This window comes from Crocodylus siamensis, chromosome 1, assembly GCF_052110815.1.
Source record: "Crocodylus siamensis isolate JL-2025a chromosome 1, ASM5211081v1, whole genome shotgun sequence".
Lineage (NCBI taxonomy): Eukaryota > Metazoa > Chordata > Crocodylia > Crocodylidae > Crocodylus > Crocodylus siamensis.
The window spans coordinates 194691587-194705954 of NC_143395.1; the positions used below are offsets into that span (position 1 = coordinate 194691587).

At 40.9% G+C, this 14368-nt stretch overlaps 1 protein-coding gene across 1 annotated transcript in view; it reads right to left on the minus strand.

Annotated features, from left to right (window-relative positions):
- The window catches only part of MCM8 (minichromosome maintenance 8 homologous recombination repair factor), a 34775-nt gene that overhangs the window by 6585 nt on the left and 13822 nt on the right, over positions 1 to 14368 (minus strand). The window contains exons 9-16 of the mRNA XM_090051715.1: positions 12401 to 12552; positions 10957 to 11155; positions 10031 to 10061; positions 9471 to 9611; positions 3429 to 3570; positions 2379 to 2574; positions 1873 to 2092; positions 548 to 757 (exon numbers count right to left, since the gene is read on the minus strand). Coding sequence (XP_089907841.1) covers positions 548 to 757; positions 1873 to 2092; positions 2379 to 2574; positions 3429 to 3570; positions 9471 to 9611; positions 10031 to 10061; positions 10957 to 11155; positions 12401 to 12552 — 1291 coding nt within the window. The remainder of the gene's footprint in view (positions 1 to 547; positions 758 to 1872; positions 2093 to 2378; positions 2575 to 3428; positions 3571 to 9470; positions 9612 to 10030; positions 10062 to 10956; positions 11156 to 12400; positions 12553 to 14368) is intronic.

Consider the following 14368-nt stretch of genomic DNA (forward strand, 5'->3'; position numbering starts at 1 on the left):
GAAAGTGGAAAAATCATTGCAACACTTGTATTTATTGCACCTGTGAAGGATTGAAAACAAGAAACTAAAAGCATTCTACTTGAAAACAGACAGGGAATAGGAGTAGGCCAAATACTATAACTCCTCTGGAGTGGTGGGAAATTTGACTTCTCTTCCTTTGCTCAACTCAAAGCTTGATGCCCTTAAGGAGGCACACCCCAGTTGTTCCTTGTGTATGGCTTAAATAGCAAGCTAGCCAGACAGTCATTCTGTATCCACTGTACCAATGTCACATTAGAACTTGCACAAAGAGAGACTGTGTGACTTGCTCAAGGCCACACAGGATGTCAATGATAGGGCAGGGAACTGAACCTGAGTCTTCTAAGTTTCAGAACATGACCTTTATCACCAAGCCATCCTTCCTTCCTCTGCTTAGATAGGAACAAGTTGTTAAGGAAGCAGTTCTATAAACATTCATCTTCCTTTTTGCTAAAAATGGGCCAGCATATTACCTGCCAGAAACTCATGGCATATCATACACCTCCAAGAGACAGCAGTAGATACCAACCTCTGTAAGTCGAATCAGTGACTCCAGTTGCCTTGTGGTGATTGGTGTGCTGTCTAGCCCTTGGTTCTGCTTTCGGAGCTCAATATAGAATTCCTGGAGGACTTGCGCAGCTTCTGGAGATAAATTTGGGTGGACATACTGCCGGGCATATCCAACATACTTCCTCAACAGCTGGTGTGGAATGGCATCAAAGTTTTCTCCTGGCAAGACCTAGTCAATTACAAGCAGTGCTCTTGTGCTCATCAATTACAGTTGCAATACAGCACCATGCAGTAATATTTTTAAATACAAATCATACACCCTGTACTTGAAATAGAATAAACATTTAAAAAGAACCAGAAATGGGACTAAGTGCTTTAGCATATTTGCTAACCAGTCCTTCACCTATGAACTTTTAGAATTAAAGCTGGGTGTACATCATAAATATTGCCTTGGTTACTTTCAAAGGAAACAGCAAATATTTCTAGCTTGCAATGAAGAAAAATGAAAGGGCAAATGTGATTTGGCAAAAATCAGGAGTCCCATTCTCAAAAACCTGAAAAATGAAGAATGATACAGAAACCATATAGCCTAGAAACATACTAAATTAATGTGGCATTTAAGATTATGATGTGGAAAATATGATTTTACAACAAAGAGTCACAAGCAGGAGCCCTGCTTTGCTTGTTGCAGTATAAACACATTGTTCCTTCCCTTGATACCCCGATACTGCAGTGAGTTCCCTTTAGGTGTGTCTTTGTGACTGAGCCAGAAAGGGACAGAGGTCTATCCCGCATGGTGAATCCAAATGACAGACAAGGACATGCACACAAAAGGAAGGACCAAATACATGGGAAAGCGGTGGAACTGTTTCTTCAGTTAGGGGAGAAAGTCGACTTGAAATGGGGCAGGTGAATATATGAACGAGAAGGGATGGAAGGGGGAAATAAAGAGAAAAAAAATGGAGGACTCACTAGCTGGAATGGCAGGAAAGAAGGTGGTGCAGAAAAGTTTAATGATAGCACTGGCAAGTAAAAGGAAGAAGCACCATCCCCCGCAGAGCAGAAACTTATAAAACATTTAAAAACTAGGCATATATGACAACCTCCTTGATATAACTTGCCACCACCTAACCTGCTGGAGTTATTACGGCAACAAACAACAGGAACTTTATGAATTGGGTCCTTTTGCTAAACCTTCCAAAATGCGCTAGGCTACAGTTGGTTCTCTATTTGGAATATAGAAGATGGCTGCTGAGAGATTCAGCACCCCCAAGCTGCCTACATAGTTCCAGTGGGAGATAGAGGATGGGGAGCTAAGAAACAAAATGTGAAGAGAACACCCACCTTTAACTTTTCTAGTAGTGGTTTCTCTGAAACTGCTTCAAGGACAGAGGTATTAGGATCCTGAATGTTGGTGCGAGTCATTACAGCATTGCTACATACTCCTTGTTTTCCAGCTCGCATTGCCATTACATGTTCAGAAAGCAAATGGTCATGATCTTCATTTGGGGTGTCCAGCAAGATAAATACCAAGTCAAATCTGGACAATAAGGCACTCCCCATTCTACAAGACAAAAACAACAGACAAAATGAAAATCTACAGCATCTTTATCCTATTGCCCTGCTTCTCAAGGAGGATTTAAGACATAACAATTTACCCAGCATAGTAAAGTCACAGCAAAAAAGCAGTTTCTCTCTCAAATGATCAAGAATAAATATTGTAATAAAAATCACACTCATTCTCCAGGAAACCGGGGGAGGGGGAGCGGGAATCAACAGACTGAATTAGGTATCTTGCAGCAACCCCAGTAGCTGCAAGGTACCTAATTAACATTTTGAGAAGTGCTTACTTTAAGTTCTCAGATACTGTTTTGGCTTTGTTATAGTGCCCCCCAACTGGGTTTGCTGCAGCAATAATAGACGTCCTAGCTGGCAAACTGCATACAATGCCAGCCTTGGCCAGACTGATACTTTGCTGTTCCATTGCTTCCAACAAAGCTTGATGCTGGCTTCCCATCTTGTCAAATTCATCTATTCCACAAATACCTGGAAATGTAATACAGGATAAATCAGATAGCAATCAGATCACTGGCCAGGTGCATACTATTGAAACTATACTTCACCACAAGCTAAATCCAAACTCTAATGGCTGCAAAGGGTGTTAAAGCTGACATTCTCCTCAGCTTAGCTTCCTTTCCAGGTTGGCTCTGGTACACTGATGATCAACATGCAAGTCTGGAATGGGCAAGTATTACAGAGAGGGACGTAACTAGTCATGCTCATAGCAACCTTGTGAGCAATACATTTGCTTTTGTTTGTTGCCAAACTGTACTCCAGAATCCAATAATTTTGTTTAAGAAAAATTAGGTTAACTTAAAAAACTGTAGTGCCTAAATGCATTGAGAACCTAGTAGTTCCCATTACAGTCAGGGGACATTCAGTGACTGAAAACCCAGCTCTTTTCTGAGATCTCTAAATAACATTAGCATATGAATTTTAAGAGCTTTCCTTTAAACATCTAATCTTCTGAGAATGCCACTTAAACTCCAGAGGAATCAATTCTCTAAAGGCCAGTAGAGAACATCATGACTTCTAAGTCTCACCAGAGGAAGCCTCCCTGGAAGAGACCAGCAGAGCATGAGGATCAACATTTTAAATATCTATATGAAATCTTTTAAAGACGTGTTTTATACTTGAAAATATTAACTTTGAAAACAAATTGTTTAAAGAGAATTAGCTTGGAATTGGAAGCTAAAGACAGCATCATTGTAAACCCTCAGATTTAATGTCACAACATTCAGATTTTAAAAAGTAAATTTAAAGGGAGACAAAAACACACCAATTTGAATCAGAAGTAAAATATTGTGCAAAAAAGGTACCCACAGCCCTTAGCATATTACCTTGATCTCCAAGTACTAGAGCACCAGCTTCCAAAGCAAAATCTCCAGAGGTGCCATCTCTAGACAGAGTTACAGTCAGGCCAGAGCTGGTGGTGGTATTACCACAAACATATACACCACGCGGAGCAATATTGCACACTGCCTGAAGAAAACAAACACAGATTTTTAATGTTAGTTTTGTTAAATGCGATTCAATAACTCAAGCTATTCCAGAAAAAGTAGCCCAGGGTCTGATGTTTTGGCTACTCCACAAGGCAACAATGCAAAGATTATTAACTTTGTTTAACCCTACATGTCTTCTTATGACCATGCCTGTTGAATCATCATGCCATAAATACTTGGATTTTGCAACATGTAGAAAGCACTGGAAAAAAAAGTCAAATGGATTCCCTATCCTAAAAACTTTTACTTTGCTCTAATGAAAGCACTTCAGACATAAGATGATGTTAAGTGCATACATGCATGCACATACACATCTCGGGTTGTTAATCACTGAAATGCAGCCATGTAACACAGGGATTGCCAGACTGGATCAGATACAAGTTCCATTTAGTCCTGCATTCTGTTTCCTGACAGTGGCTTACACCAGCTATTTCACAGAAAGGTGTAACACTGGCTGCAGTAGGCAGATCTGAGATAATCTACTGCCCAGATTAAATCTCCTCCTGGTGTCCAGTAGTTAGAGAGTGGCTTAAATCCTAAAGCACGAAGATCTCCTCAGGAGTTGAATACAGAAAGTGGGGGAAAAAAAAATGCATCAGAATTAAAACTCGAGACAATTTATACAGGCAGGCAGACAAAACATAGCAGCTTCTGATAAACATGGCTTCTCTTTCCCAGTGGACTACTGATTACAACTTTTCTTTTATGTTGCTATCAGAAGAAGTGCATCAAAGATTATATCAGAAGAGTATTTGTTCAGCACTACAAAAGGCACCGACTACAAGGCACTGTCTCCTTCAGAGCTTTGTTTTTTTCTTAGCAGCTTTCCCATAGTGACCGGGATGAACCCTGCACTACTACAAAGTATTATTATTAGTATTATATTACAAAGTATTATTTTCTTTTAATGAATGGCACCTAAGCGTTTACTACAGAAAATAAAACAAGTCTTACATTGCTTGTGACCTAGTTTTCCTTGATTTTCTTTTAATCATAAATTTTCTGATAAAAAAAATGCATATTCTCTGATAACCCCCTCAAATCCATGATTAAAATGAAAGGCCCCCCCGCACACACACACAACCCCTCCAGCCCAACTGGTGCCCCTCATTCCTCACCCCCATGACTCCCCCAGCCTTGCTTCCACCCTTCACTTCCACCCCCCCCACCCCGCCGCCCCAGCCTGCTGGTGATATATACATGCACATGGCTTCCCCTGTCTGACCACACTCCTCGCACTGTCTTCCACCCCCTTGCAGGCTGGAACTCTGCAAAACTCGTGGGTTTGTCTGTTAAGATAAGAAATCCATGTTTTCCTCGGGTAAATAGGGAAAATCTGCATTTTCCTCTGTTTTCCCATGGGAAACAGAAAACCCAGATCCCTGCTTGTGACTGCATTCACACTTAGGGTAAAACAGGAATAAATTGTTTAAACATTTGTATGCAAGAGATTTATACATAAAGCCCTGAACTTGGCTCAAATATTCTAAATCAGAATCATAGATGTGCCAATATCAAAAAGAAACCGATTCAAAAACTTTTTAAAAACAGAAAACAAAGAGCCTGCATATTTACAGGTTACTACAAAAAGCACTCCATCCAGTTGTGCTAAAAAGGAGACCATGTAATTGTACTAGTCAAGATGTGGATTGGAAATATTCTTCATACAATAAGTACATGTAGAAAAAGATGTTCAGAGAATGCTTCTAGAGAGAAGGACAAAGGAAGAGTGAAGCAAAGAGATTAAGATATATTGATGTATTCCTTCATATTGTCTCTCCTTTACAAACAGTTCTTTTTTTCAGTTCTATCAACCACATCTTCAAATTTTAAGATTCATGGCTTTTATATATTTTTGATGTGTCCACCAATGACTTGCCTTCCTCCCACTCTTTGCTATAATCATTAATCTATTGCTTACAAGAGATTTATTCCAGATAGTAAACAGGGTTCTTAAGTTTTGGCAGGTATGTTAACATAAGTGCACATTATTGTTCACACAGAAAATTACAACCGTTTCTTGGCAGCAATACTTAAAAACACTGCTTTCCATCTTAATAAAATGTGACACCCTGTTAGTGGTATGTTACAATATCGTAAAGCTAGCTCAGTAATTCATTTTTAAAAATACCCGCACCAGCACTTTTACAAACTAATTTCTCCTATATTGCCAGCTGAGGCAATATGTCATTAGAAGCTCTGCCTTTCAAAAGATGTCTGATATCATCTTGCTGTCACAGTCTGAGCAAAAAGAAAGTGAGCTTTACTAATGGTATAGGATTTCGCTATTCCATTGTACTGTCAAAGTATCTTAAAATTCATTTTGCAAGTATTCTCAGAATGTAATCATTTTGTAAATTATAATCCCCTATCCTCAGTATGGGGAAGATGAGGCAATTGAGACAGAGAAGATTTGCATTCCCTACGAAGTCACTGAGGACTGTGTACCTAATTGCTGTTTGTGATTTTGAAGATTTCCCACAAGGTCACAGAAAGCCCATCCCTGAAACTAAAATAATATCCAGGGTCTCAATTCCCAATTCTTTATCCCATTCACAAGACTATCCTTGCCTTCACTTGCCGTATATAAAACATGCCATAGAAAATTTAGTCGGGTACGTTATGGCAAGTGTAATACTCACATGTCCATTTTTTGTTCACTTCTAGATGTCATTGGGAAAAGTGAAAACAACAGAAGATTGACTAAAAGGCATTCATTTAACATCTAAAGCAGTCTAGAAGGACTGTTAAATTATTTAGTGTACTGGTATTTAACAAAAACAGAAGTCTGAATAAAAACAGATGAGAGGGTAAAGGTGTGTTTCTGTTAGAATTTTCTCTAACTGAAAAAAGAAGCAGAGCTTATAATTTAAAATGAAGACTTTCTATTTATTTATTGAATTTAATGCTTAAGAGCCAAGATTGGGTCCATTTGTGGCAGATAAAGAACTGCAAGTAGCCTTGGCCTTGAAGAGCTTACAATTAATGTCTCCTTGCTAAAAGGGAGGCATACACCCAATGGAAAGAAGGGGTCATCACCAGGGATGCCTATACTGCAGTCGCTCGGGAATGTAGGGGGACAGTCAGGAAGGCCAAGGCAGAGATGGAATTAGGACTAGCTTCCCAGATTAAGGACAATAAGAAGTCCTTCTTTAAATACACAGGGGGTAGAAAGAAGGTCCCAGGTAATGTGGGGCCCCTGCAGGACGCGTTGGGAAATTTGGTCGTCACACCAGACCACAAAGCTAACATGTTTAACGATTTCTTTGCCTCCGTCTTCCTAAGTAGGGACCAGAACAGCCACCTCCCTGCTGGGCCCCCCTCGGGCCCCAGGAGAGGCACACCTGGGCCAAGGGTTAGCAAGAAACTAGTTAGGGAGCTTTTGGAGGGACTGGACGTATTCAAGTCAGCCGGTCCGGACGATCTCCACCCTAGAGTTCTAAAGGAACTGGCCGAGGTCATTTCAGGACCCCTGGCACGGCTTTATGAGCACTCGTGGTGCTCTGGTGTGGTGCCGGAGGACTGGAAGAGGGCCAACGTGGTTCCCATCTTCAAAAAACGGAAGGAGGAGGACCTGGGAAACTATAGGCCAGTTAATCTTACCTCAACCCTAGGCAAGCTGTTTGAGAGAATTATGCTGGCACACATCCAGGAGCGGCCAGCAGGGGACTACATGCTTAGGGGCAACCAACACGGGTTCATCAGTGGCAGGTCCTGTCAGACCAACCTGGTGGCCTTTTACGATCAGATCACCAGATCATTAGATGCAGGGGTAGCAGTGGACATAGTCTTCCTGGACTTCCGGAAGGCTTTCGACACTGTCTCTCACCCCGTTCTTATTAAGAAACTGGGGGGCTGTGGTGTCGACACCCACGCAGTCAAATGGGTCGCCAACTGTCTGGAGGGCCACACCCAGAGGGTGGTAGTGGATGGGTCCTTCTCAGCCTGGAAGGACGTGGGCAGTGGGGTTCCGCAGGGCTCGGTCCTCGGGCCCGCACTGTTCAACATCTTCATCAGTGACTTGGACGAGGGGGTGAAAAGCACCCTGTTCAAATTTGCTGATGACACTAAGATGTGGGGGGACGTGGGCACGCTAGAAGGAAGCAACAGGCTTCAACTGGACCTAGACAAGGGTCTACAATTACAAGGGTGGGCGGATGAGAATAGGATGGGATTCAACAGACAAGTGCAAAGTGATGCACCCGAGGAGGAACAACCGGCACCATACCTACAGGCTGGGGAACTCCCCTCTTGTCAGCACGGAGGCGGAAAAGGATCTTGGAGTCATCATTGACTCCAAGATGAACATGGGCCGGCAGTGTGGGGAGGCATCAGGAAGGCCAACCGTACCTTGTCATGCATCCACAGATGCATCTCGAGCAGGTCCAAAGAGGTGATCCTCCCCCTCTATGCAGCACTGGTCAGGCCGCAGCTGGAGTACTGTGTCCAGTTCTGGGTGCCACACTTCATGAGAGACATGGACAGCATGGAGAGGGTTCAGAGGAGGGCCACTCGTATGATCAGGGGACAGCAAGGCAGGCCCTATGAGAAGAGGCTACGGGACCTGAACCTGTTCAGCCTCCAAAAGAGAAGGCTGAGGGGGGATCTAGTGGCCTGTTATAAACTAGTCAGGGGGGATCAGCAAGCATTGGGGGAGTCCCTGTTCCCCCGAGCACCGCCAGGAGTGACCAGGAAGAACGGTCACAAGCTGGCATAGGGTAGGTTTAGGCTAGATATGAGGAGGCGCTACTTCACGGTCAGGGCGGCTAGGATCTGGAACCAGCTTCCAAGAGAAGTGATGCAGGCTCCTACCCTGGGGGTTTTTAAGAGAAGGTTAGATGAACACCTTGCTGGGGTCATTTGACCCCAGTACTCTTTCCTGCCATGGCAGGGGGTCGGACTAGATGATCTACTCAGGTCCCTTCCGACCCTAGAAACTATGAAACTATTAAGCAGACAAAAGACAGGGAAGAGGTACAACATACAAGATTTTTTTCTGTGGGCTTACTTAACTGTTAAGAGTGGGAGAGGTATACAAGGGGGACAGGGCAGTAAAGAGGATAAGAGGGGCAGCGAGGGAGTGAAACAGAACTGTAGCTACTTAAGAGAGACAGTATCAAACATCTGGTCCATGGACCGTTTCATTAGGCCCTCTGGTAGTTTGGTAGGAGCCCAGAAGTTGGGGCTGGGTTACTGCCTACAGCAGAACTCATCAGAATTATGGAAGTGCGCTAGGGCTGTGCAGATACTGCTGTTGCTTGCCTGCTACTGTCCAACCCCGCTACTGCCCCTGGACTTGCACCACTGTTGGACCCATGCCACAGCCACTACCCAATCCCCATCTTTGGCCCCAGACCTGCTGCCCCTAGACCTTTGAATACGACCTACAAGACCCTCCCCGCTTTCCTCCTCATCTATATTTAGCCTGGGGCGAGTTTGACACTTCTGACTTAATGCAAACTAGCCAAAGCAGAACAGGGAAGAGAAAATCCAGTGACAAATGTAGACGCCTCTCAATGTCCTTGAATCACTGCTTTGGGCTGCTTCTGTAGCTGCTGCTACAAGTTGAAGTCTCCAGCTGCCTCCTCTTTACAGTTTATCCCCTTGAGGCCGCATAAAAGAGGGGAGGTATCAGAGTCCTAGTAACCCCAGAGAACAGCTCTCTCTCCTGCACAGTTAAGAGTCTGGGATAGATGGCGTGGGGATTGTGATCCCATCTAAGTCCAAAGTAATCCTTCAGCCCCAGGGCAGCATTCCGCACTCTGGCTGCTTCTGCAGTGGACCACAGGGTTGCACATGCAAAGAAACACTCAATGCAAGGAGTTAGAGACAAAGGAACAAGCATGCATCCACTCTCCATCACGATAAATTAACCCATACTTGCAACATCTGACTCTTTCCCAATCCTGGATCGCCAACCACCAGAACATGTGGGTCTCCTCGCACTGGAATTCTGTTTTTGTCATCAACATATTTTTGGCATCCTCCAAACAATGCCAGCACCAAACCTGCCTTTACAATCTAGAATGGTAAATACAGACACTAGTCAGAATTAGGCAACAGAAACCATTGGTAATAAATGCTTCCCAGAGCTAGCTGTGTTCAACTGAACCATGTAGAAGGGAGAGATTGTATAGTGCAAGAAAAGGTTGAAAAGGAACGAGAGCTGCCACCCTTGCACCATTCCCTACCTAGGTTCTTTTCTGGGATTTCTCTTTGTGAACTGACACGGAAAAAGGAACAGTGAATCCAAACACTAGCTGGCAGCTGGGGTGGGACGGGATGGGGGAGAAGGTATCAGTTTTTTCCACATTGCTAAGCTTTAAAAAAAAACAAAACAAAACAAAACCAAACCAAACCATCCCTTGGGAGTTCACTGTAACCAAGTTGTAAATAAGTTTGAAATCAGAATGAAAAGCTGAACTGTAAAAATTACTTACTTCATGGCCATATATAGTAGGACAAAGTGAGCTGAAAAACCCAAGACATTAAAATGTGATTAATACGGATCTCATATTACCACTACAGAATCATTTACTCTGTCTCAATTATCAAACAGGTACAGAAGTTCATTTTTTCATATTAAATCACATCAAAACCAAGACTTCATAAAAATACAGTATCAAACTCCTTGAACTTTTTGGACAGTCAATTCTACTTATCATTAAATGAGCTGTACTCACTTCAGCCTGTACACACATAAAAAAAAAGAACTAGTTACACACCAGTTGCTCTATCCTCTCTTATCTTTGCAGCATAACTACTTCTAATCAGCATAAACCTCCTGCTCAACTTTGCTGCCATTTGAAGTGGTCATGGATTCCACAGAGCCTAGCTGTAGTGTCCTGGAATCCTCCAGGACTACCTTCTGGCCCTGCATTATCTGCTTCATGTCCACTGCTTTAGTCTCACATCTCAGTTCCTCCAGTAGTGCTGGGATGCCACAGGCAGACTACAGAACATAACAGAACAGTGCACAACACAAGCTGCAAGTAGAATGGTTTCACACATTAAAAAAATAATAATGCAAAAAACTTTAGGGACTGAAAAAAGAAGAGACTGAGAAGAAAAACATCACAGAAGTATGTGTGAGCACAAGTACATATACTGCCCTGCTGAAGAATACACACAGTTGGGGTGAAAATTCAACAACTGGTTACAACTGCAAACATCTGCTTAACTAACCTCACCTCCTACCCAGGCATCATGCTTATATTAACTTACAAGGGAATACTTCATTAAGAGATGAGGCCAATACTGACTGTTTAAGTCAGTCAAGAAGAAGCCGAACAAATAATACACCAGACTTGAAAGACAAAAGCTGCAATGGTAAGGTCTACACTGCTAAAACTAAGAAACAACTTACTTGACAATCAGCTTGAACAGATTTTCCTCGGCTTGAATCTCTCGAACAGCATAAAGATCTTTTAGTGAAAATTCCAGGAATGCTCTGTGATCAGTCTCATCTTCACATTTTTTAATTTTTTGTCCTTTACTGTTGCTGACAGAATTTGCCTCAATGTACAACAAGAACATACACTTATCATTCTTATTTCTAGAGGCTCCTATTAAATGATAAAGACAGTCAAAAGTAGGAAGGCAATTAATTTAGTTCAGAAATATTAAACACCACATGCTCAAACTGCTAAACACTTTAATTAAAAATATGAGCTAAAGTCCAATCACAGTTCCTAGATTGCAGGACGATGTAGTTCTAGGACAATATACTGCTATTTGTATTTGTACAACTTATTTTTTCAAAGCCTGATACAAAGCCAGAAAAATGACACGATGAGCTTCCTTTACTTTTAAAATGCTGGTTCATCTTCTTACAGTGAGACACAGTCAGGGACTTATCTGAAATATGTGATTAATTTTACTTTAATTACATTTTACTTTAAAATAATTATTTTAATTAAATTAAATTCATTATTTAGAAACACAAATGACACTGATAAAAAACCCTGATATTACATGAGACTTTAAAACTGCTAGCTTAGCCTGAATAGATGCATACTACATTTTACTCCTAAAATACTTGTTAAAGTTGTATAGCAAGGAAGATGAGAAAAAATGCTATTAAAAAGAATGAAACACTATCTACCTCCTTAACAGAAGAATTACTGAACTATTATAACAACACCTTCAAAAACTGATAGGTCATCAGAATTCTTTGTACACACTTCATTACAGATCACCAGAGAACTTCAGAAGAGAGGATCCATAAGGTTTACCCAAGCACAGAAGTGAGTCATTAAAGAGATTGCACAGTTATAAGTGTACCCATAACATTTATTTTAACCCTGATAACAACCTGCTTGAAATGAAAGATGAAAACTGTCAAAAAGCTAATCTCAAAGAGACCATTTTAGACACAAGCCTGGCAAGCAGGCCTTGATCTCAATGCCTTGTTTCCTTTAGCAGTGTATAGTAGACTTTTCAAGCCAAATGACTTACTGGAATATCGGAAGCCTGTTGTGGGAATTCAGACCTCAACACAGAGGGCTACTGCACTGCAGATTGTATGAGAGTCAGTGTAGATTGGTGCCAAGAGATACGCAGCTGCTCCCACAATTTACTTTATTAACTTAGTTTTTTCCTTTCTCCTTTTCACTACTAGGGCACCTACCTGTTCAACAATTTCCCCATGTACACTTAGTAATTTTCTAAGCAGTGAATAGATGTGCTTTGAGAGACCAAATCAATGACCAATTAACAAAACTATCCTTTTTCATTGCATGCAAGATATACATGAGGTTAAGGGGAAAAAACTCCCAAGCAAATGAAACTTTAAACTACATGTGCTGTACCTTCTTCAGAGTTTGACACCTTGACAATTCCCGTAATTGTGATTATATCTCCTGGAACACAACTGTCCACAAGATCCTGAACCAGCTCACATTCTATGGTGCGAGGAATTCGACCTGCTTCTCGCTGATCATCAGACATGAGTTCCTGAACCCTAAAATATAAAGAATTGCACCAGTCTGTAACGTTTCCATTTAAACTCTTCTATCAAAAGTCCTCAAAAAGTATGCTTCAAAACAGTATTTCTGATGTCATAAGACAGGAGATGATAGTAACAGAATGATAATCCTAAATAGTGATGTAAAATAGAAAAGTCTCCAGCTTTCAAAGTCAGAAAACTCCAAAAATGTTGAGTGCTTGCAGGACCAGGGTTTTAATATACAGTTCACTTTTTCTTAAACATATGCTCCAAACATTTCCAAAGAATCACAACTTTATTAATGCTATATAACTGTCAACTCTAATAGCACTTTACAACTCAGTGAAATCTAATCACATAACAGCTTACATATAAAAACTCTCTTTCCCTGTTCTCAGCTCTCTGAATGTAATGCATACAGGGATACTGGCATGGGCAGATCTAGGATTTTGAAAAGCTGGGTGTAGATGGTGTGATGTCTCATGATATATATTTTTTTTCCCCTCAAACAACATATTTTTCTCCACTTAAAAATAAATTAGAAGCTTTACTAATAAGTTAGGGGTCCAGGGTTATATTATTCAATGCAAGACTTAAGGAAAAACTATTAGAACTTTAATGGAATGTGCAGTAATTTGCTATATTATGTATACAACACAACAAACTATGTAAACAATAAAATACATTATTTCCTTACTGCTTTAACCATTAAGTGTAAATCTCCTTTTTTCAGATTTATAACTCAAATTCTAGCCTTCTTGAACATCCTGATAATGTATTCCATGCTTCACTGAAACATATGTCTGCATCAGAGTTAGTTTCCACACCTGAGTTAATATTTTTACCTAGAATGAAAAACAGTATTCAGGGCCGAGAAACGGGGGCTACTTTACCAGGAGCAGCTAACACACAACTGCATTGCAGAAGAAAGGCTGGTTGGATTAGCACAGCATCAGGACCATTAAAAAGGAGAGAGGGTCATTAAAACATCTGGAATGAAGAGTTTAGACGGGATCAAGTAGAATTAGAATGAGTGACTCCATCACTGCTGCCTGAATAGAAACGCTACTGTTACTGCCAAGCAGTTGGCTTTAAAAATTTGGGTGGACTAGAGTCAAAGGGAGGGTCCACTTATCCCCCCACAGCCCCCCGGATACTGGCAATACAATCAATTGTGACCAGTTTTATGTCCATCTCCTAACCCAAAAAGAAGGCTTCCTGAAATTGTCCTACTGTTAAAAAGAAGTTCCTTTTTGGGTAAAGACCAAGCAAAGAAAGAGTCAGACCAACAGGAAAGTTTTAGGAACCACTTGTTTTCCATATCTGTTTTCCTGAAAAACACAATTTCATGCTAACAAAAATTAGATATTCTTCCTGCCTAAAGCTGGAAATACTACTGAAATACAAGACAAGATTCACAATGTAGTCTACTGAAACTCTACTACTATTTTTTTTTTATATTCCAAAGGAGTATTATCCAACTTTCATCCACTTTGAACAATAGTCATTTAATAACCTTCACTTCAGTCTAAGAAAAACTGAAAAGTCCATGGTGATAAATTAAAAACTTCGAGAAGTTACAAATGTTGACTAATGTTCTATTTTATTCTTGTTAAAATGACTTCAGGATGTTTATGCAATTCCTATAAATACTGTAGACAGCAATATGGAAACAGTTCATAAAAAATAACACATTTCAGGATTGTTACTTAATTATGGATTTTTGATTTGGCAAAATTAATATGCAAATACACAGGATAATAAAGATTATGCGGTATAAAGAAAGATAATGAGATATTTATCATCATCAGAATATTTCCAAATTAAGGAC